This window comes from Sceloporus undulatus, chromosome 1, assembly GCF_019175285.1.
Source record: "Sceloporus undulatus isolate JIND9_A2432 ecotype Alabama chromosome 1, SceUnd_v1.1, whole genome shotgun sequence".
NCBI lineage: Eukaryota > Metazoa > Chordata > Lepidosauria > Squamata > Phrynosomatidae > Sceloporus > Sceloporus undulatus.
This window is the reverse complement of record NC_056522.1, coordinates 172,702,793-172,727,470: the sequence shown is the minus strand read 5'-3', so window position 1 is coordinate 172,727,470 and position 24,678 is coordinate 172,702,793. Positions and strand designations below refer to the sequence as shown.

Below are 24,678 nucleotides of genomic sequence, written 5' to 3'. Positions count from 1 at the left end.
GCATCCGGATCATCCCAGTTCCCTCCATGTCTTTTAGGCCAGTATGAATGGGGCCCTGGTTGGTAGCTGTCAGCCAGGGAACCTTTTCTGCAGCTGCCCCAAGACTGAGGAATGATCTGCTGAAAGAGATTCGACAGCTGCATACACTATTTGAATTTAAAAGGGCTTTAAAGACCAGTCTCTTCTGGCAGACCTATCCAGATTATTTTTAAATTGTGCATTTTAAATTATGACTTTTAAGTGTGGATTGTTTTAATATGTGTAATTATTATTATTATTATTATTATTATTATTATTATTATTATTTACGGTATTTATCAGGATATAAATTCAGCCCTAAAGGCTCTCAGAATGTATATCTTATTTGTCCTTTTAAATTGATATACATTTTAACTAATGTGTTTAAACTGATGTAATGTGTCTGTTAATCAGTGATGTTCCCTGCCTCGATCCATGCAAAGAAGTGGGTTAGAAATAATAATAATAATAATAATAATAATAATAATAATAAATAAATAAATAAATAAATAAATAAAAAGAAATGAGGAGCAGTAGAATCCACATGTTGTGCAATGTTAAATGCTCTTTGTTGGAGGTCAAAAGTAGTCCGACAGATTATCAAAAATTAGTTCTTTCACACTGTATACTTAATAATCATCTTAATTACATCTCTCTCTCTCTCTCTCTCTCTCTGTGTGTGTGTGTGTGTAAGTTGTCAGCAGTAAGTTTACTATTGCATCATGAAATCCCCAGTTGTAGGGTCATGAAAACTTAGATGGAAAGTATATAGTTACTTAATCTATGTGCAGAATTAAACTGGTGTTTTTAGATCGGGGGGAAGGGGCTTTCATTCAGAGGAAGAATGCTCATGCAATGTAGCTGTATTTGGGGCCAAAAAGTGGAAACTGTAATAACAAAAATTCAACTATTGCAGGAATTTTCCCTCATAAATGGGAGAACAAGAACCATTTGTTTATTTGGTTAGTTGGCTGATTGTTTTAAAAGCAAAAGGCCTAACGTGATCTTGAGGCAAATATGTAGACATTCTGCTATAATGTACAGATGTGGAGCTCATAGTAGCAAGTACAAGAGAGTACCCTCTGGACAAGTGCTGGCGTTGTTAACACAGAAAGTAACAACTCTACTCATCTGTCCCACAACGTTCCTGTATACAAGTGTTGCCAATGTGATCTTGACTCAGTTTTGTAATTTGGTAATATAACGACTGGCCTTTGTGATAAACCTGTTTGGGCAAATCTATCTTGCAAACAACAATGCAGTGGAGTGGGACAGTGTCCCTACCCTTTTACTACCTCTCTGTTGGACCTTTCTCACACCAATTTGGTGGCATGCCTATAGCAGTAAGCCAGCTCTGCATGAGTAACTTCACCCTGTGACATGGAACCTGGGATTCTACCTCATGCAGAATGAGGGAGAGGAGCCTAATTATATATGGGCTCACAAATACAGAAAGTGCTGCAACACATGGGTGCTAAGAGCGCAGCAAAGAAAGATGCAGCGGTGTGGTCAGTGCATGGTCACCAGATGTCTTAACCCTAAAGGAGGACAAGGCACTACAAAATGTAGAACTTTAAAGAAAAAATGTAGGACACTACAAAAATAAAAGCTCAAAACACTAATATTAAATTTAAATTCATACTTCTTACCCATGCTCAAAATGGAGGACATTTTAAAATTTCTCTTGGACAGAAGGTTGAAATTTAGGACAATTCTGGGAAAAGGAGGATGTCTAGTCACCCTTGGTCAGTGACCATAACCCACTGTCTTTCTTCATGTGATTCTTGTTTGCATGATTTGTACGCCTGAACATTTCCAAAATTCAGTGATGGACTTAAAACTAAGAGCCACAAAATTGTAAGAAGTTATTACTGTGTCTTTACTTTCACAGGTGGTTGCTTTAGGAGAAGTTCCTGATGGGACTGTGGTGACAGTCATGGCTGGAAATGATGAAAACTATTCTGCAGAGCTGAGGAATGCCTCTGCTGTAATGAAGAATCAAGTGGCACGGTTTAATGACCTGAGATTTGTGGGCAGAAGTGGAAGAGGTACATTATTACATTATACATTTGTTAAATAGTAAAAGAAAACAAAGTCTAGACCAGATTCCACAACACAGTACTGGCTAGTCTGTCAATCAGTTGTCTTCAACAGGATTTATAAGATAAATGTATGGCTGCAAAATTCTGTTACATATCTAATTTATACATTTAAATGGGATCAAAATTTGGGAGAAGATATTTACAAAAGAGCTAGTTCCTAATTTTGTTGATGCCAGTAAATAAGTATTCTGTTACATAAAGGGGTTTTTATTTTAATACAAATGTAGATGCTCTTGCTCTTTAATGCTTTTAATGAAGGCAGTGATAAAGAAAGGAACCAAAACTTGTATTTGCTATGCAGAAAGACCCTAAGCATATTTAGTTAGTAGTAAATATCATTAAGAGGGGCCAAAAGTGGCATGGCGGTGCCGATACTAGGGGTCAGGAGCACGCAGCAACTGCACGCTCCCGAATCCTAGTATGTATGGTTGGTGCCATCTTGACGCAGTGCCGTCTATACAGTGTGCACGTCTATGGTGTATCTTTTGGACTGGCGCCAATGGCGCGGCGCACAAGACATATCACCTCAACGTTCCAGGGCACAAATGGCACTTTGGCGGCATCATGGGAAGGAGCTCCATTTCAGAACTCCTTTTTCCAGCGGATCGTTGTCGCGGCCATGTGGTTGCCGTGGCTGCCTCTTTCTCCTAATCTGTATTGGGCCTGAGTTCCATTTAAAAAAAGGTATGCTGAAGTGATGTAGTGATTTGTGCATTGGGATATAACTCTGGAGACCAGGATTCTAATCCCCACTTGGCCATGGAAACCCACTGGGTTACCTTGGGCAAGTCACTCTCTCTCAGCCTCAAAGGATGGCAGTGGCAAGCCTATCTGACAAAGGGGCCATTCAGACTACCATATACTCCAGTTTCCACCCTGGATTAAAAATGGGAAGTTCCCACTGGCGTCAGATTTTCCACAACAGGATGAGGAGCTTGCACATCCAATCCAGGGCAAATGCCCCTCAGCACGGGCTATTCAGAACCAGAGTTTCTGGCGTTTCTTTTCATAAAACCTGGGGTCTGGCCAGTATGAACCTGTCCCCAATCATGATCAGGTCAAGTTCAAGGGAAGAATGAAGTTTGGAGGCTGGGCAGTGGGTGGAACATGCCTCCCCTCTCGCACTGACATTTTTTTTTTGACAGATTATGTGAATGCTGGTGCATTTAGAATGTGTGAATGTTTATTTTACATAAGCTTGCTATGGGAGCAGGACAGAGCTCAGAAATTATTATTATTATTATTATTATTATTATTATTATTATTATTATTATTATTCTTTATTTATGAAGCGCTGTAAATTTACACAGCGCTGTACATGCAATCTTTTTAGTTAGACGGTTCCCAAGACTTTTTTGCTTGTTATGGGGGCAGAATGGGGCTGAGAAATCTAAGGCACAGGATGGAAAATGGGGCTGAGAAATCCAGGGCTTATATTGCTTGCTATGTGGGCAGAAAAAAACAGAGGCAAATTTGACAGAATATGTGAACCTTGCCACTAGACTTTTAAAAAAAAAAGGGGGGGGGGAGCATTCAAGCTGTCCATGAATGGCTGCATGACATGTTACCATTGACATCATTTGATTAACAACCAGGAGGCTCCATCTTAAATTGCTACTTTGTGAAGTGTGAACATCAGCAGGGTAAATTGTGCTGGGGAGGTTCGATTGGGGCAAAGGTAGTGAACATCATTCCGGACAGATTCGGTGTGGGGATTATCAGATCTGCCCAGATCTACCCAGGGCAAATATGGTAGTGGGAATGGGGCCAAAATATGCCAAGAAAATCTTGTGGTAGGTCACCATAAATTGGAAATGACTTGAAGACACACAACACACACATGCATACACATGACACACACACAAATATTCATAGGATTCCTTTCATTATGACAAAACGATTCTTCAGGTTCTGAATTAGGATGTCATGTTGCCTGGGTCCAGAACTGAATGTTTATAAATTAACTTCCAACTACCTTTGCTGCCCCTAGTAGTGAGTTCCCTGCCTTGGCTCTGCCCCTCTCTGCCTTGCAGTGATGGAGGCAGCAGGGGTGGGGGACCTGCTATGGATTTCATTAGAGCCTGGTCTGCCTGGCCCTACTGCTGGTGGTGCACTTGGGGGCTGCTGGAAGGTGAGCTCTGTGCTGGCCAGCCAGCCCTCTGTGTTTGGGCCCTGCCTGCTGCCCCTCTCCTTCTTTTCCTGGCATGTCCCCTGTGCTACTCTGAGCCCTCAGCTGTACCCCTTGGCTGCATGCATGGCCCAGATGCAGAGGGCTGGCCAGGCAGCATGGAGCCCACCCTGCAACATAAGCTTCCAAAGATCCTTTCTAACAAGATACCATTCATGACATTCCAATGACATATTCATAGCTTATATTTAAATATCCTTAGTTGGATGCCACAGTGTTGCTGCTGCCACTATTATTTTATTATTATTATTATTATTATTACAATATTGATGCCCAATCCTTTAACTAAGATGACCCCTTGAGGAGTAACTTACAAAGAAAAGTAATATAACAGTTCCTTCCCTCTATCTGACAGTCAAAATTAAAAATGTAAGGAATAAGGGGTGGGGAGGGAGGAAAGAAAAAGTAACTTCAGGTGACAGTTCTGATGTTCTTCTACAGTACACAATTAAAGCATATTGATCCTATGACATCTTGGGGTTTATATCCTGGGGTGCACTAGAGCTTCCTTGGCTGAGAATTATATGTACTCTTCCATGAATAGCAAATCCCAGGATTCCATAGGATGGTATGAGGTTAGTTCACGTAAAACTGCAATACTAAAATTGTGTAGTGTGAACATAATGGTCTAGGTTGTTTTCACATTACCCAAATATGGCACTATGATTCTACTATAAATGCTATGTTTCCATTTTGGGATTGGCTGTTTACAAAGAAATACAGTGGACCCTTGGTTCAAGATCCCCCGTGTATAACAAAATCTGTGTATGCTCAAGTCCCATTAAATATTTTTCTTGGCTTTACTTCATGAACGAAGATTCGGGAAGGATTCATCTGTGCTTTCTACAAGCGCGTTGATGACGTTGGATGTATCCTTTGAGTCTGTGCAATGGATTTTTCTGGTGGAGTGCAGCGTGCACAGAACTGGCCTCACCCTTTAAACCAGAGGTTCGACTGCTGAGGCCTTGACAAGCATGGACGGTGGCAGCAAGGTCCTCGGGTTGTAGGTTTGATTAGAGTTTCCTTCTCTTAGATGATTGACCTTACAGGGTTAGACGAGCACCATCTGCCCCAGTTTCGGATTAGAGTTTTCCTTCTCCTAGGATGGTTGCCATAAGGCTAGAGAGCCCATCCTGCCCTTTGGCGCTCTTGGTCAGACCCTTCGGTTGTGACCTGTCTGGCATGGGAGGCCCTACTGGTGGCTATTATATCACCGCCAGCATAGCTCACAATTTCATTAGGGTACGCAAGCCTCTCCTCCACACAGTCAGAGCATAGCTGGAGGGGAATAGGAGGCCGGAAGATGACAGTTAAGGAGGGAGGAGCCTCTTTCTTCAGGCTAGCCCTGATGGAGCTGGGTCTGCCTGATCGCTCCCTCTCAGGCTGGAAGATGACAGTTAAGGAGGGGGGAGCCTCTTTCTTCAGACTAGCCCTGGTGGAGCTGGGTCTGCCTGATCGCTCCCTCTCAGGCCGGAAGATGATAGTTAAGGAGGGAGGAGCCTCTTCCTTCAGGCTAGCCCTGGTGGAGCTGGGTCTGCCTGATCGCTCCCTCTCAGGCTGGAAGATGACAGTTAAGGAGGGAGGAGTCTCTTCCTTCATTATATTTAAATATAATGACATAGCAAAATGATGTCCCTTATAAAAAAAAATGGAAAATCAAGGTTTGATATTTGAAATTTATACTTTTTTGGAACATTTTCAAACTGTGTATGCTTGAATCCATGTATAAAAAATCAGTTATAAGAAGGACCAACTGTATTTTGAATTGTCAACCAGAAATCTCTATGGCCTCACCAAACTACAAACCTCAAGATTTCATAGGATATAGCCATGGCCATTGAAAGGGAATCATAGTGCCATACTTATGTAGTGTAAAAGGGCCCCAGGTGGAAAGGCATCAGTTCTGGCAGCCTGCTGGAATGACTGTCAGTAGGTGAGACTTGAGGGTGGCTGGGTAGGGTCTAGACATGGTGGAGTAGCCCCTGCCCCTCTGCTGATCCACAACCAAGATGGCTGCAATTGAAGTCAAAGTCATGTCAGAAGCATTATTCATTGCTTCAGGCTTATCTTGATTTTGCCTTAGAACTAACAGTTTTCCTTTAAGATGGCCCAGAATCAAACATATTCACACATCTATGCTGGTCAGTTTCTCTTTTATTTACTTACTTTATTGCAACTTGCAGAGAGATAGCAACAAAACAACAATTTTGTGGACTAGGCAGGGGTGTAGCTGTGGAGAAGGCAAAATGAGGGCATTGCCTCTCCAAATAAGAATTCTGTTCCCAATGCAATTTTCTTTCACTCCCCAAATTTCTAGTATTGCATAGAATGAGACATTGGTATTTATCACACGGAGGTTTTTGCAGTTTTTTGCAGCTCAGATCCGATGTGACTGCCTGTCCAACAATGCGAATTCACGCAGTAACGTGATATATCACACGCAATTCCTTTCTATGGGGGCTCCTTGTGTGGCGCTTCCGCAGTGATTCCAAAGTGATCCCTCATTTTGGTGAAATCGGTAAACAGCGAATTCACAGAAATTGCTTCCAAGCTCACTTCGATTTCACTCTGAATCTGTCTGGTGTGGAATGCAACTTTGCTTCTGCTCTGGTACACCAGCGCAACCCCCCCCCCAGGTTGCAAATTTCCCATGATGCGGCACTGCAATTTCCCCCCATTTCCTTTCAGTGTTCCTTTCACTTTCAGGGCAATTTTCAGGGCAACTCATTTTTTGATATATATACATATGTGTATGTGTGTGAATGTGAATATACAGATATGTATGCCTATCTATCTATCTATCTATCTATCTATCTAGAATGTGTTGAAATTGCTGAAATGGAAGGGAAAATAAAAAAGGGGGATGAAGAAGACACAGAAATATTCACGAGGCAAATATTCACACAATCACACAATTACACAAAACAGGGAACAAGAACTTGAGCGCCTTTTCACCCCAGAAATGTAGAAGGTCACAATGCGTTTAGACCCCCACTGAGCATGCGCAAAGCTGCTGATTCAAATCGTTGAATCCCACCAGTGGGTAATACAATTTGCACTCACTCTGCTTTGCTTGAATCCACATCACATGACTTCCCTTGGATTCGATTCCCCCTCGATTCGGAAGGGCAATGGAAGGGCAACCAGGTGTGATAAAACATTCACGTTATAACATCAATTCGCATAGCTGAACCGGACCCCGGATGTGAGCTGTGAAAACCTCCATGTGATAAACACCATTGAAAATCATTCAAACTCCCAAATCTTGGTTTGGCTGTGTTCACATTGACTTAGTAATTTTGCCTGGCCCTTTTCTTTAAATGGACATTTATTTCTGAATGTTTCATTGAAGTTTTAAGTTATTGCAATGCTAGAAATTTGGTGACTGAAGGAAAAATTAATGAGGGTGGTGGCAGAATTCTTATGGGGGGCAATACAATAATTTTGCTTCTCTTGCAGCTATATCAATGGCCCACATAAAATCTTATGGACAATAAATCATGCTTTGGAATGCCATAAGTCTGTTTTTAAGAGACAGCATGGTGTAGTGGCTTAAGTATCTGGAGACTAATGTTTGAATCCCTGCTTGGCCATGGAAATCCACTGGGTGACTTTGGGCAAATCATACTCTCTCAGGCAAAGATAACCCCCCTTCTGAACTACTCTTGCCAAGTAAACCATGTGGTAAGGTCATCTTAGGGTTGCCATAAGTCTGAAGTGATTTGAAAGCACACAACAACAAGAAGTGTTGGGAGATGAGCAGGATTTGCTGGTGGGGCATCTGCCTTTGCCTCAGTAACTCAGGGCACTTTGTGGTGAGGAAGAAGTCCAGTGGGAGAACTTTTCTGTCCACATGATGTTCACGTTCGAAGTTCTAATTGGTGTCTGATCCTACATAAAACTTTCTTTCCATTCTCGTCACCTGTTTAAGTATTCAAATCAATGAAGTCTACAATCTGATCATCTTTATATTCTGGGATTGATGCAGTTAAAGCATCAACATATTTTTTTTGGCGAGTGAATCTTATATGGTTTCTGCACATTTCTGATGTGTGTACATTTCTCATTGTTGTTCTCAGAGCAGTCCTTTAATTGTAGTTCTGCTGTTTTTCCCAAGTGCTCAGATGCAAAGTATTCTTATGAATTACCATGAAAAATATCAATGGTGTTTTAGTCATGCCTTCCAAAGTGATTAACAAAATAAAGGCATTAAAATCTGTTACAGACTGATTTGGAAGTTAATATAAAAGTCCAGCATGAAATAATGCCCAACTCTTAGGAAGCCTATGTGAATAAATGTTTTTGTCTGGTGGCGATAGAATTCTGGGGGTAGAGAGAAACTTCTCCAAAGTGGTACTAAAAGGCTCAGTCTCTTGTCACCCACCTTCTTTGCTTCAGAAGGCAGGATGTTTGCAAGTGATATTAATGGAATGCTTAATGCAGAAGCTGATGATAGTCTTGGTCCTAAGCTGTCTAGATTCTCATAGTCTAGAACCAGCTCTCTGAATTGTACTTGGAAAAAAAATAGCAGCTAGGACAGCACTCTCAAAAGTGTCTCATTATATTGTATGCTTCTGAAATGCAGTATTATACATATATATTGAAGTGTAGTGGTTAATGATACTATCCTATGCATGAGTACTACAAAATCTTGTTGAGTTCAGTGGGACATAATTTTACATAAATGCAGTCTAGGTTTGCAGTCTAAGAGGCTAAACAATACATTCAGAAGCCCCCAGGTGAGATCATGCTTCTGCCATGGGATTGGTGGATGGCAATTAGACATATTTTAGAGTTTATTTATTTATTATTTATTTATGTATTTATATCTCGCCCTTCAGCCCTAATAGCTCTCAGGGCGGCTTACAATTATTATTTTTAATCAGACAGTTCCCTGCCCTCAGGCTTACAATCTAAAAGACACAACACAAAAGGAGAAGGGAATGGTGGAGGAAAAGGGGATGAGGTCCAGTGGTTCTTCTCTCCCTCTGAGGCCTGGACCAAGGCAGATGGATTGGAGGGAGGGCTCTTCCTTCTTCCAGGCTAGTCCTGATGGAGCTGGACCTGCCTGGTGAACTCCCTCTCAGGCCAGCGGATGGCAGTTATGGAGGGCGGAGTCTCCTTCCTCTCAGGCTGGCCCTGATGGAGCTGGACCTGCCTGGCGAACTCCCTCTCAGGCCAGTGGATGGCAGTTATGGAGGGCGGAGAGTTGTCATAGAGATCACTATAATTATGTGTGTGAGATGCCTTATGCACTTATAGGAACAAACTGTAGAATATGTCACAGGGGCAAACAACACAGTTCGTATATCTTGCAGCAGCTTTTCAATAATTCCAGTTTTTTTCCGAATGATGGGGAATCCCACCAAGGAACCACTCCAAGTAAATTTTGTGTATGTCACATAACCTATATTTTAAATCAGACTAAATAAATTTTTGTAAATATCAGTGCCTGCTAATATCGAAGTATATGTCTGATCTGTGTTTATATCCTATGCATTTTCCTTCACTCCCTCTCCCCCCGTTTCCCCTTCTTTCCCTTCTTTTTCTTTTCATTGGAACCCACTTTCTAAATCCAATTTAAAAAAAATTGAAAGTCAGACCACCAAAAACATACGCTCCAAATTTGGTGCTAGTCCTTTGGGCATTCCATTAAATTCTCTGCAGAAGTGTGTTCTGCACATGCCACATAGCATATCAGTACAAAATGGATTTTGTTTGGTCTGGTATGGGAGGTGGGGAGGGGTGACACCATGGGTTTCTGTGTGGGGTGAGGCTAGACCTGGTGATGCCACTGGGTGAAGCCATTTTGGAGTTTGGAAAGCTTTAAAGGAGCTTTCTAAGGTGCTGAACCTATTTGACAATTGGGTTCAGCATTGGAGACAATTCCTTTCAAGACGGGATTAAAAGTCTGGACTGATATTGAAGCCACTAGCCACCAATACCAGAAGTACCACCAACACACAATTTCCCTTGTAAAGCCTGTGACATAATGACGCAATACAGACCACCATAAAGCGGTGTACCCACCCCGAAACTAGGGTTAGGGAGTGTGCATCATCCACACGCTCCCTAACCCTAGTACAAGACTGCACCGGCATCATGGCGCCCTCCCATCTACACGGGAGCAGCCATGATGCCGACACCACTGCTGAGTGCCCAAACATGGTGCACAGGAAGTGGCGTTGTAACGGTGCTACTTCCTGCTTGCAGCGCCGCAACAAGGGAGCTCCTCTAGGCATCTCTTTCTCCCATGGCTGTGCCTGCCAGGGTGTCCTGGGGCATAAAGCCCCAAGGACACCCCTTTTTGGGACCATGGAGAAGCAGCATTTTGCCACTTCTCCATGATCCGGAAAAGCACCAGATTGGGGCCTCTGGGCTGCCGGTGAGGCTGCCCTGGCCCCAATCTGGAGAGAAAAGGGGCGGGTGCAGGCCACCCCTGAAGGGGTGGTCTTTACTGTACCATAGTTTGCTGGTGCCTTGAGTTTCTTTCTATAAGGCCTTGGAAAACAGTTCCTAAGAATCTCTCAAGTTCCTGTTAGTAAGGCTGTTAATGCATCATGAGGGCTTAACAAACAGCTTTGTCCATCATGTTCCCTTGAACAATTTCTGCTGCACCTTTTGAAAAAAAGAGGAGCAGAGTTGAAGACAAAGATGAGATGAGAGCTAGGGAATAATGATGGGCTGGCAGGGAAGGCTGCCCACCCTTAAACATCTTACAGGTGAAAATAGGGGGGAATACTTACAGCAACAGCCTCTTCTTTGACTAATGACCTTATTTATCCTTACAGACCGCTAAAACCTCTATGCATCAAGAGGGGCTGTATATGTATGAAATAGCAGCCCGTGGACTGTACGTTGGTGCTTTATTATTCAGGCAGGTGAATTACATATATGTGCGCTAGAGGTGAGGTCTTGCTTTCTCTTTGTGTACTTGTTGGATATAAGAAGGAGGATGAAGCCTGAACAGTGACTAGATCAGTTGTTGGCAGTAAAAACAGCAACACTGAACAAAATTTTCACTTAAAAAGGTTATAGGTCTTTCAGAATGGAATTAATTACCAAATGAACACTTTAAATACCTGTTAAAAACAGAAATCCGCAAAGCAAAGAAGTTTTGTGATTCTTTTATAGCTAATTAGGTTTAAATATTTAATTTGTTTCAGTTGATACATGTTGTATCACAAGTGGAGACTTGCACTGGATCTCAGCACATTTTATTACTTCTTAGCAAGGCTAGCGGGACAGAAGCAGATAGCTCTACTCAAGCGGAGGGGGAAAACACTGATTAAATCTGCCTTTTAGTTTATTCTCCCAGAGATGACCAGTAAATAGGACTATATTAGATGGTAGCCTCATTGTGATCTGCACCTACAAGACAGTCTGGTTTGGTATGCATTTACTGTCACTACAGGGATATTGAGGATTGCTGTCTCAGTGGGGTGATTGGAGTAGGGTTACTATATGTCCTCTTTTTTCAGACATGTCTTATTTTTCAGAGCTAAAATGTCTTTCACTGCAGATTTTTAAAAGGTCTGCTACTCCATTTCCTGTTGATGCCACATTCTCATCATGTCCCACTGGCTCCACCAAGGGCCCCACTAAGAGGAGGTATGATATGGCAGCTGACCTGCCAGAATGTTCAGAGAGAGAGAGAGAGTTTTGGTGGGGTGGGGGAGAGAAGAGAGACAGACCCAGAGGAGAAGGTGAGCTACCTGCTACCTGACTGGGGGGGGGGGGGGGGAAAAAAACCCTGGCCATAAGATGGAAATGAAACAGGTTTGGTGGAGTACATGAGGCTACAGAAGAGAGGAGAAAAGTAGCAAGAATAGGCAAAATGGTTGTTTTTTTAAATATGATGAAGGATTTTTTTACTTATAATGAATATAATGAAGAAATATTAGAAATATTTCCAGTAGCAATAATCATAACTTATATTTTAGTGGTATTTAAGGTTAGATTTGCCATAACAATCCTAGTTTGAAGTACAGGGTGAGTGTCCCTTATTTGGAAGTCTGAATTCCAAAATTCTCCAAAATCCAAAATTGTCCATATGGGTGGCTGAGGTAGTGACACCTTTGCTTTCTGATGATTCACTTAACACAAACTTTGTTTCATGCATGAAACTATTCAAAATATTATGTATAAAATTACCTTCAGGTTATGTCTATAAGATGCATATGAAACATAAATGAATTTCTTGTTTAGACTCAGGTCCCATGTACAAGATATCTCATTATGTAAATGCAAATTTTCCAAAATCTGAAAAAATCCAAAATCCAAAGCACTTCTGGTCCCAAGCATTTCAGGTTAAGGAGACTCAACCTGTAGTCTATCACAAAATTTATCCTCTTTTTTATTGTGTAAATATGACAAATATGACCCCTGGGTTGGGGTCAGCACCAGAGTTCTGAGAAGTGTGGTCCCTTCTGCTCAGCAGAGAAAGGAGCAAGCATGCATTTACTTCCTCATCTAAGGGAAAAAAACCACAATTCCAGAAATATAAAAACTGTAGCATTGTGGAGCATGAAATTAACACAAATGCAAATCTTTGAATAAAAAGGGCAACCACTTAATGGTGAGAGGGATGAGAACCAGAGTTTTTAGAACAGCCTCAATTATTTCAGTCATATGAGGTCATTAGAATCCTCCCCATTTGCTAAATGTTAGTCAGCAAAAGGCTCTTCCCAGTGAATGACTTTTATTTTAGGAGTATGGCTAGCTAGTAATGTATGCATTTAATAGTTTTTTGTTGGTTTTTGGGCTATGTGGCCATGTTCTAGAAGAGTTTATTCCTGGCATTTCGCCAGCTTCTGTGGCTGGCATCTCTGAAGATGCCAGCCACAGATGCTGGCAAAATTTCAGGAATAAACTCTTCTAGAACATGGCCACATAGCCCAAAAAAACCCACAAAAATCTATAGATGCCAGCCATGAAAGCCTTCGACTTACGCACTTAATGTTATAATAATTATATATAACAAAGAGCAATTCAACTGTACAGGGAATTTGATATCAAATTGTAGAGTTCACTGTTCTCTGTGATAAAGTGTAAACCAATGTATCTTTTGTTTTTTGCTTTCTTTTTAATAGAGAAATGTAGAGTTAATTTTGTCTTTGTCTTTATATTGAGTGATGAACCCTGAAAGGTATCTGGCATCTGTTCCACAACAGCCTGCAACAGCAGTACTGTAGTTCTATCCCAGAATCAGTGTTGACAGAAATAGGATGTAGCACCTATCTGCTATAAATTTTATTTGAAACTTGATGCACACATAATTAATATAGGGTGTATGCACAAACACACTCATATATGATGTGTGTGTGTGTGTGTGTAAAATAAATAGAGATAAAATAAAGGGGGTGTCTAAAGAATCACTGTGATTCTCCCCCATCCATACCTCCCATGAATGAGAAGCTCTTTCTGATCCATATGAATAAAAACTTTGAAAAGTAATAGTGTATTTTACAAACTCTCAACATATTTATTTAAGAAACTTCAAAGGAAGACAATGGGTGTGTGAGCAGACTTAGTATATTGGCTTTCCAGATTTGGCTACTTTCCCAAATAGCAATTTTTATATTAAATAAAAAAGAACGAATGAATGAAAGAAACGGGGGGAAGACAGACTTAACTACTTGCAGACTTTTCACGCATGGAAGATGAAGAAAGCTTCTTTTGATGAAGTGTAATTATGTCCAAACAGAGCTGACCCCCTCCTCCTATATTGCTTATGATCTTAACAGAAGAAAGTAGAGTTTTTCCTTTGAAGCAGTCAGGATTTGGTAGAGGATCTGAAATGCCAGCCCCATTCTGCTGCCAGAGGCGGGATGGAGAAATTGGTCCAGACTTGTTTCTCAGACACATAACAGAGAGCAAACAAGAAAACTGTTATCATTAATGATGCATTTTTATAATACTGCTTAAAATAGCAGGAATGGAAACCGTAGTAGCAAACAGGAGCTCATATGCAATACAGAGCAGGAATCTTCATAGCTAATGAGGCATTTTAATGGCTTCTGGTATTTCTGAAACTAAGGGGCCAGGTAGCAATATGAAACACACATGTAAGGCTGGATCCAGTGCTGAGCAGCTGTTGTTATTGGAGGAGAATTGATCTCCACTGTCAAGCCCCCAAAGCTACTCTAGAGGGCTAAGGAATCCCCAGAGCAGATTTCCAAGTGGTGGGCAAAAGAGGAAGAGAAAGTCCTGTTGTGCTAATGGACTGAATTGGAAGGGGGCCACAAGTGCTATCTACTACAATTCCTTGCCATGCAAGAATACACAACTAAAGCAGTCCCAAAAGAGCTAACATGTATTTCAAGACCTTCAGAGAAGGAGAGCCCATCCTCATCCCCAGCCAGGCAGTCTATTTTATTATCAAACAGTTCCTACTGGTAAGACACTTTTCCTAATGTTAAGAGGGAATCTCATTTCTTGTAATTTGAATCCATTGTTTCATGATCTGGTCTCTGGAGCAGCAGAAAACAAGCTCACTCTATTTTTCTTCATGGCATCCCTTTAGGTATTTAAAGATGGTAATCATATCACTACTCAGGGGTCATTTAGATGTTGTTTTTTAGCGTGATGATCGAATCATCTCACTCACACATTCTGGGTTTGTTATTCACACTATGGATCCACATGCAATTCGGTTGCTCACACATGCAAGCATTCAAACAGAGAAGTGGGATATAAATACATTATTAATGCCAAGAGGGGTGACATTGGAGTGATCTTCCACTCCAGACTAATTTCCAACTCATTGTGACCCTAAGGTGAACATATCATGGGTTTTTCTTTGCAAGATTTGTTGAAGGGAGGTTTGCCATTGCTGTCCCTTGAGGCTACGAGAATGTGACTGACCCAAGGTCACCCAGTGGGTTTCATGGCTGAGCTGGGAATTTTCCCTGTTAAGGAAAAAGCAACATGGGATATACAGTAAATGAAATAAAACATGTATGTGAGAGTCAGGGTGACTCAGCAGAAGCCAATTGAGAACCACACAGGTGTAAATGGTAATACAATTAACAAGTCCTAACTGCCAAGGACAAGAAATGTAAAGTGGATAATTGGACACACCTGACAATTGTTAAGTGGTCAAGGCTGAGATGATGAAATCATTAATTGTAGGATGAACCAAGAGAACCAATGAGAATGATGTACACGCCTACTGGGTGGAAACAGACAACAGTGGGTGGTACCATGCATTGACTATAATAATGACTATGCATCCCAATGTATTTTGTGGGTTGTAGAGTGGGTAGTAGTAGTGGATAGTGAGGAGTAGAGTATTGTTGTATTGGAGTTGTGTTGGATAGTGTTGGAGCTGTATATAGTAGAATAAAGTAGATCTTTTATTTAAGACTACTGAGTTGTCTGGTGTCTTGGGTGAAGCTACAAGAACCAGCTGGATCCTGAAGAAGGGTGAAGACTTCTATGGAAGCAAGAGTGAGAAGGCTTGGAGAGCTTGTCAGGGTCTTCAGCCTGTTCTCTGTAACTCTTGCTAAGCTATAACCACTGGCCAAAACTGGTCAGCGCGATGCACAACCAGGTGGTGAGTTCAAGCCAGAGGTGAAGAGCTACAACTCCCATCATCCCTGACAGTTTCCATAGTCATAGTCCAAGTGCCCAGAACTGGACATAGTATTCCAGGTAAGGCTTGACCAAAAAGAACAGAGTTGTATTACTATTTCCCTTGATCTGAACACTGTTCTTCTATTGAAACAGCCTAGAATTGCATTGACTTATTTACCTACCACACCATACTGTTAAATCATGTTTAGACTGTGGTCTGCTAAGATCCCTAAATCATTTTCACTGTTGTCAAGCTAGGTGTCACCCATCCAGTATTTGCACATTTCATTTTTCCAGGCTAAATGTAGTAACTTACATTTATCCCTCTTGAAATGCATTTTGCCCTGCTCCCCATTCTGTCAACTCTGATCATGTCCCCTGGGGAATTATCTGCCCCTCCTAATTTTTTGTCATCTGAATAAGTTGATAAGTGTGCCTTCTATTCCAAGACATTTCTAAAAATGTTGAAAAACAACAGCCCCAAGGTAGGATTTTATGGCACCACAATAGTCACTTCTTTCCAGGATGAAGGGAGCCTCTTTGCGTTTGGTCTTGCATAAAATAGCACTGTCTAGCCCACATTTTTCAGCTTGTCTTCAAAAATATTGTGGGGGACTTTATCTGAGGCATTACTAAAATCAAGATATATTACATCCATAGGATATTCAGGGGTAGCTATGTTAGCCAGGCAGCAAAATAAAGCAAAATACAAAATCTACAGAACAGATAGGGCTGACCAAAATGCATGAAATTCCCCCATAGACCACGTGCTCAAAGAGGACACACAGCCCAAAGTGCACACAAATTTGTTTTCAGGTATAGTGTAATATGCAAATAAAAACCACCAACAACAAAAAAAGCTAGAACCTAACACCCCATTAAAACAATGCTATGGCAAATAAGTATCAGTCTGAGTGGAGAGGTCCTGCAGCATTTCCAAAAGAGGACCAGTCACTGGCAAGACTCCAAGGGCAGCTGCTAAACTATTCCTGCAGCTAAAGAACAATCCCCAAGGATTCCTGCCTTATGCACACGTGGAACGTGAGCTTGCTGCAGGGATAGGTACAGCAATTAAATGGAAAAAAAAATCCCCTAGGATTTCACCATGAAGGCTTTATAGACTGTTTCTGAAAGTTGATATTACACAAATCTTTAGAGGAAGAAGGCATAGATAAATATTTTTATTCTAATGGAAACAGGCTTGTCTTTTTCTTTTTGTTCTTTCTAAGCTACTTTTTTTAGTTTTTTGTTTCTAATGTAATGTCTAAATTCTTCTGTTCTGCCTTTTCTGCACCAACTTCTGTGTTTACTGTTGTTTCAGTTAGAGCTTCTTTGGGCTGAACATTTCAATAATACGAAGACAACTTTATTCTTCATCTAATCTAGCATTGCAAATGGTTAAAGAAGCAGGCCAAACCACTGAGAGTGATTCTTAGCTGTCATTGCTAACTTCCCTAATTACCCTTTCTGCTAATCAGGGATATAACCAATACAGTTTCACTGTGAATTCAAAGATCCATTCATTTCAGCAGTCTTTAGAGAATATGCATACAAGAAACTGTTGTCGTCTTATTCTTGCTCACCAGAAATTCTTGCTCACCAGAAAATAGAGCCTTAACAGGGAACAAGGGACAACAGTCACTTGATTTCTGTTGTGTTGTAAGTAAAAACTGTTGCACAAGGAGGTACTGGATATCTCTTTGTACAATATCCAAAGAAGCACTTACACTGCAAAACCCTGGTCTCATTAATGTAAGTCACCTTACCGCCTGGGCTTGCATCTACACTACAGAATTAATGCAGTTTGACCCCACGTTAACTGCCTTGGCTCAGTGTTATAGAATTCTGGGCTTAGTAGTTTATCCTTCTCTGTCAGAGAGCACTGGTGCTCAACAAACTACAGATTTCAGGATTCCATAGGATGGAGCCATGCTAGTTAAAGTGGTGTCAAATTGCATTAATTCTGCAGAGTGGTAGCAGTCTTAGTCACATGAATTTCAACACACTTACCAAATACAGTTCCCAGCATTCTTTGGAAAACATGCAACTTACTACTACTTAGGAAAACAATGCAAGTTAAAGGTCAAATGTTCATGATGTACTAAGACAGATACATTATGGTTTGTTTAGCTGCCACCTCACCATTCCTCTAGCTCAGTGGTTCCCAACCTTCCTAATGCTGCGACCCTTTAATACAGTTCCTCATGTTGTGGTGACCCAAACCCATGAAATTATTTTCGTTGCTACTTCATAACTGTAATTAAATAGGTGTTTTCCGATAGTCTTAGGCGACCCCCATGAAAGGGTCATTCGACCCCCAAAGGGGTCCTGACCCACAGGTTGGAAACCACTGCTCTAGCTGCTAATCAAGCCTCACACATTTGTTTTTTCCCCCCAGGATCTGATCCTAAAGTAAACTGTGGATTTTGTCACTTATTGGAGCTTATCGCTTGGGCAAATAAGCTTCAATTCTCTTCCGGCTTCAATTCTGGATCCAGAATGCCCGTGGATGTTATCATAACTGAATTGCCACCAATTTAGCCGAGATGCCATCACCCACATGCATCCCAGATCAAAGCCTTGCTCAGCCGGCCAGTTTTTGAAGTTGGAAACTCCTCAACAGGCTTTGACCCAGGATGCATCTGGCCTAGATCAGTGGCAATTTCAGTATGATAAGTTAGGGGCATCCTGGATCCAGAACTGAATTTATTAGATTTAGAACTGAATAATAATGGATTAGAAATTTCTGCTTTAAGTGTGGATAGTTTACTTTGGTGCTTTACAGACCGCCCAAAAGGGCGGTCTGAAAAGCGCCATCATTTGCAGTGCGGAGGAGCCCCAGAGGCCAAACCGTGCAACTCCTCCGCACCACAAAAAAGAAGCTGCAAAATGCAGCTTCTTCTTGCAGCACGCTAATGACGTCGCAAGGCACCAATGGCGTGCTCGCGGCGTCATTAGCACCACGTGACATGCGAATGCTAAGCATCCGCAACATCAAGATGGCAGCGCCAGTGTAGAACAGGCGCCACCATTTTGTACGCGCCAAGCGCGTACTAGGGTTAGGGGCATCTGAAAAGGACGCCTCTTTCTAACCCTAGTACATGCTTGGCACGTACTAGGGTGCCGTGCAGAATGGGCCTTTGTTAAACAAAATTGGCTTGGTTTAAGCTGCTGACTGATCCTGGATGTATATTCAATTGCTGCAGTAAATTAAGTAACAAAAATTGCTTTGATTGTGGTTGAAGACTGCAGTACCACATATCATTACATGGGTACAGGTCTCAGCAACTTCAGTGATACTTTGTGCAGCACTGTTTCATTCACAAATTTAACAAGCTAATCTCTTATTTCTAAAAAGACTAATTCTACTACCAGATGCCCTTAGCAGTTGTCAGAGGTACATCTGGCATCATTTGGGTATGCTAGTGGATTTGCACACGCAATACCTAGATCAAGTTCTGTGCTGAAGGGAAAATAATTTATAAATCATATGGTGCTCCATTTTGAACAAACTGGTTTACAGAGAGGTAACTAAATTGTACATATTATCTGCAGTTCAATTGACTTGTTCATCAGTAAATGGATTCAGGAAGGGCTTGTTAGGTTTTCTCGGTTATATCACTTCTAAGGGCAGCATTTCCTGTAGCTTTCTGGTAGAATCTGAAAGTAGTGCTAGTTTACATATGTACTGACCTGTTCAGATTATATCTGTTTAGTCATGAGGGGCATCCTTGTTATTTTAGTAAGCTGTAGTATGGGGAAATATTTATTTTTTCAAATTGATTAATTATATTTGTAGGTGAAATACTCATAGTGATGTACAATAGTAATAAAAATAAAATCGATAATATTAACAAGTCCTAATTAATTGAAACCTTAAATAACATCCCTCACAAAACATGGATCAGTAGTGAAATTTGTCATGACCAAGGCTGCTTAAAACTAGGCTGGTAAAATAAAGAGTATTCTGCCTTAAGCCTCAGGCTTTTCAGAGGATGTATCTTAGTAGCAACTGACATTTTTCTATGTGCTTCTATTGCCTGCTGCCATAATGTGATTTCAGAAAAGAGATAAACACTTACCAGTGCCTCATGTTTGAAATCATGGTTTTTACAATAAAAGCTATATCTTGCAACTTCTGGGTTAAGTTAGCTTACACACAAAGCAGGCATTTCACACTGCTGTAACTATTATGTGCTTTGAAAGGTTTATTGTCATATCTTTTTTCTATTTTTTAAAAAATGTCTTCTGTCTCTATCTACAAGGCGTTCTGAAGTCATATGCCTGGTAATGAATGATGTGGGTCTCAAGCAGGTTTTGAGAGCTGGATTTGAAAGGAAAGCTTGCTTACTAGATTTGACAGCAACAAACCTGTTCTGTATTTTGTTCATTCACTCACACACACACACACACACACACACACACACACCATCCTGTTCTATATTAGGCTTTGAAAAGGCTGTATTAAATTTTGTGCTGCTACATATTGTTTGAGATGTGAGTTTTGATTTAGTGCCCACAAGAGCTCAGCAAAGGAGGGCGGGAAGGGGGGAAGAGTCACTGTTTGAAGAGAAAAGGACCTTTCTATGTTTCTGGTAAAGCATGAGCCGAAATGAACCATAAGGCATGAGATTGCTGACTGTTTTATTGAGTCACTGTTGCACGCCCACCTTTTCCTGTCTTGAAACAGTTTTCAGTTTTGACTATCTGAAATGATTAACGGTTGCATATCTAACTGATTAGAGCTGTCAGTGACTCTGCAAAGCTGCCTTCCATGAGGGAAGGAACAGTCAGATCTTGTTTCTCTTCTCTTCTTTCCTTTGTAAACAGTTTCTCCCCCCTCTTAACATTTCCAGGGTTGCATGCATAATGTAAAAAATATGTAAAACACCAAGTTTCAGATGTGCAGTGGAACATATCTTACACTGAATAGATAGCAGTAAGGTTTAAGACATAGAATATGTGAAAGTGAAGTAGAAAGACATTCTCTAGTTTGTTCAGTAATAATTCTATCATATTGTAAAAGCAGGCATGTTGCAAACAGGCGGCACTGGCTCCCTGTTCAGTGGCTCTTGAGAACAGTATTATTTTCACATATGGGGTAGAATTAAAAATTAAACAATACGATTTTGTGAAACAAAATCCAGGAATCACACATTCCTTTTAGTTGCACAGTGTAATCAACAGTAATCTTACTCAAATCAGCAGATTTACACTGGACTAAATACCTGAATGGAATTTGTTTTTATTGCTCAAAGTTATTTCAGTTCCATCAGCATGACACAATAGCCTAACAGATAATAATATGTCTTGTTCAGAAAAGCATAATGCAAGACTTATGTGGACAAAGATTTTAATGATCAGTACAGTTTGTTCTCTTTGGATAAGAATAATAAAATCATAGAGTTGGAAGAGGCTCCAAGGCCATTCAGTCCAAACCCCTGCCATGAAGGTACTCGGAATCTGAGCACTCCCCAAAGATAGCCATCCCGCCTTTGTTTAAAAACCTACAAAGAAGGAGACTCCACCACTCTCCAAGGGAGTATGTTCCACTGTCAAATAGCTCTTACTGTCAGGAAATGCTTCCTAATGTTTAGGTGGAATCTCTTTCCCTATGTAGTTTGAATCCATTACTCCAGGTCCTAGTCTCTGGAGCAACAGAAAACAAGCTTGCTGCAGCCTCAATATGACAACCCTTTAAATATTTAAACACGGCTATCATATCACCCCTTAACCTTCTCTTCTCCAGGCTAAATGTATCCAGCTCCCTAAGTCTCTCCTCATAGGGCATGATTTCCAGACCTTTCACCATTTTGGTGGTTCTCCTCTGGACACACTCCAGCTTGTCAACATCCTTTTTGAATTGTGGAGCCCAGAACTGGACAGAATATTCCAGGTCCAAGTATACCACAAGTTGAACATGAGTCAACAGTGTGATGCAGCAGCTAAAAAGGCCAATGCAATTTTATGCTGCATCAATAAAAGTATAGTGTCTAGATCAAGAGAAGTAATAGTGCCACTGTATTCTGCTTTGGTCAGCCCCCACCTGGAATATTGTGTCCAGTTCTGGGCACCACAATTCAAAAAGGACGTTGAGAAACTGGAGCGTGTCCAAAGGAGGGCGACTAAAATGGTGAAGCATCTGGAAATTATGTCCTATGAGGAGAGACTTAGGGAGCTGGGGATGTTTAGTCTGGAGAAGAGAAGGTTAAGAGGTGATATGATAGTCCTGTTTAAATACTTGAAGGATGTCATATTGAGGAGGAAACAAGCTTGTTTTCTGCTGCTCCAGAGAACAGGACCTGAAACAATGGATGCAAGCTGCAGGAAAAGAGATTCCACCTCAACATTAAGAGGAACTTTTTGAGAGTAAGGGCTGTTTGACAGTGGAACAAACTCCCTTGGAGAGTGGTGGAGTCTCCTTCCTTGGAGGTCTTTAAACAAAGGCCGGATGGCCATCTGTCAGGGATGCTTTGATTTAGATTTCCTGCATGGCAGGATGGGGTTGGACTGGGTGGCCCTTGTGGTCTCTTCCAACTCTACAGTTCCATGATTCTATGGGTCTGTGCTGCCTGACCAAAGCAGAAGAGAGTGGCACTATTACTTCCCTTGGTCTATTCTAGACACTATACTTGTATTGATGCAACCTAGAATCGCATTGGCCTTTATAGCTGCCGCTTCTTTGGTTATTTTATGAAACCTTAACTCAACCAATGCTTTTTTCTCTCAAAAGTGGAGGTAGTGTTTGATGTAAAAGAGATTTGGGTTGCCCCATCTACAGCAGCCACTGTGTGTGCATGCATCCTGCTGCGGTACTGAGGCTGTGGAACATAAGATACTAAAGATTGTTACATGGGGGATGGGATGTCACTGTCCCGTCCTTCCCACGCTATTGAAGGACTTTCAGACAATATTGCGCTTATCTGGACAGAAAGTGTGAGTGACAGAGATTGCACGGAAGCATTTCAAATGATATTGCACTGATTCTGTCACTGTCCCATCATTGCTCTGTCATTGAAGTGCCATTGCCCAGCATTTTGCAATAACGGGAGTTCACTTTAATGCAATTCTGCTTCAGTGATATGATAATAACAGTATCAGCGCTATATTATGAAAGGCTTTTGCATGATCGCTGTTATGAATGGAATAAGGACAGAGGAGCGATCCTGTCCCTATCCCGTCTGTGTATGATAATGTACTCAGTCTTCAGATCTGACCCAAAAACAAAGGAGAAAACAAAGAAAGAGAAGGGAAGTCTGCCAACTAACTTTTGCTAACGTCTGTTCATAGAAGAAAACACTTCTATCTTTAACTTCATCATTTATTGTCTCATAACGATATCAGCTAGCACCAAGTATTTCTTTACTCGATTCTGTTTTTCTAGCATAGGGGTTTTCAACTAGGTGGGAACTGTTGAAAATCTGGACTTCAGCTTCCAGAAATGCCAGCCGGAAAGGCAAATAGAGAGGTATTCTAGGAGCCCTCAGAATAGTTCCCTCTATAGAGAATCACAGCTCTGGGGAAAATGTTTCCTTGCTTTTTAATCTTTCTTTGCTCGCTGCTATCCCCCCATGCCCATTTTGGGCCATCTTTTTCTGGTCATGCTTCCTGAGTGCTGCTGTTTTTACTTTATATTTCTGACTAAAATGACTCTTTTCAATAGTAACCTATTCCAGCTAAATATTCTATTCAACAACATAGCCATGTTAGTCTGGAAAATCAGTATCCAAAGGGATCATGTAGCATCTTTGAGGCTGACTATAGTATGTTGTAAAATTGTGAACAGTGCAGACTTAATTATGTTAATCCCAGAGCAGCTTCACACCATTCTTCCATTTGCTTCACATTCAGCTTGATGAAGAATTCTGAAGCTCAGAAATAGTTTGATTATTTCGTGGTGTTTGATCCTGATTAAGACTACAGTGGATTTCAGATTTTTTTTTCTTATGGCATTGCTAATTTTACTTTTCTATATTGTTAATTTTAATGGTTAAAATTGTTAATTTTACTTGTTGTATCGTTAGTTCATTGGGGCTTAGAGTGCATCTACACTGTCAAAATAATGTCATTTCACACCACTTTCAGTGCTATAGCTCCATCCTGTGTAATTCTAGGATTTGTAATTTTACAAGGCCTTTAGCTTTCTCTGTCAAGAAGTACTGGTGCCTCACAAAACTACAAATCCAAGGATTATGTAGGATGGGGCCATGCCAGTTAAAGTGGTGTCAAACTGAATTATTTCAACAGTGTAGATGCACCCTGAGATTAATTAGAATATTTGGAAAAATATCCATGAGAAGAACTGTATATCTTGTTTTCTGCAAGGAAAAAAAAAAAGAATAGTTTCTACCTCTGCTGTGTTCCTTTTTGTAAGGTGTTATTATTGAAATGTTCACCAAGGCAACCTTTTCTAACGTGGATCAGGCATACTATTTCAGCAGCTGCATCCTCCCCCAACAATTCCCATAGAAGACAAAGGGCTAGTCTACATATATGTGTATTATGCAAATTGCTGAGATTTTCACATATTTATTTAGGTATTTATATCCCACTCTTCAGCCCTAATGGCTCTAAGGGCAGCTTACAATTATTACTTTTAATCAGACATTTCCCTGCCCTCAGGCTTACAATCTAAAAGACATGAAACAAAAGGAGAAGGGAATGGTGGAGGGAAAGGGGATGAGGTCCAGTGGTTCTTCACTCCCTCTGAGGCCTGGACCAAGGCAGATAGATTGGAGGGAGGGCTCTTCCTTCTTCCAGGCTAGTCCTGATGGAGCTGGACCTGCCTGGTGA

At 41.1% G+C, this 24,678-nt stretch overlaps 1 protein-coding gene across 1 annotated transcript in view; it reads left to right on the top strand.

The window, feature by feature from the left end:
- Positions 1-24,678, top strand: part of RUNX2 (RUNX family transcription factor 2) — a 170,490-nt gene that overhangs the window by 22,172 nt on the left and 123,640 nt on the right. The window contains 1 exon segment of the mRNA XM_042477000.1: positions 1,910-2,066. Coding sequence (XP_042332934.1) covers positions 1,910-2,066 — 157 coding nt within the window.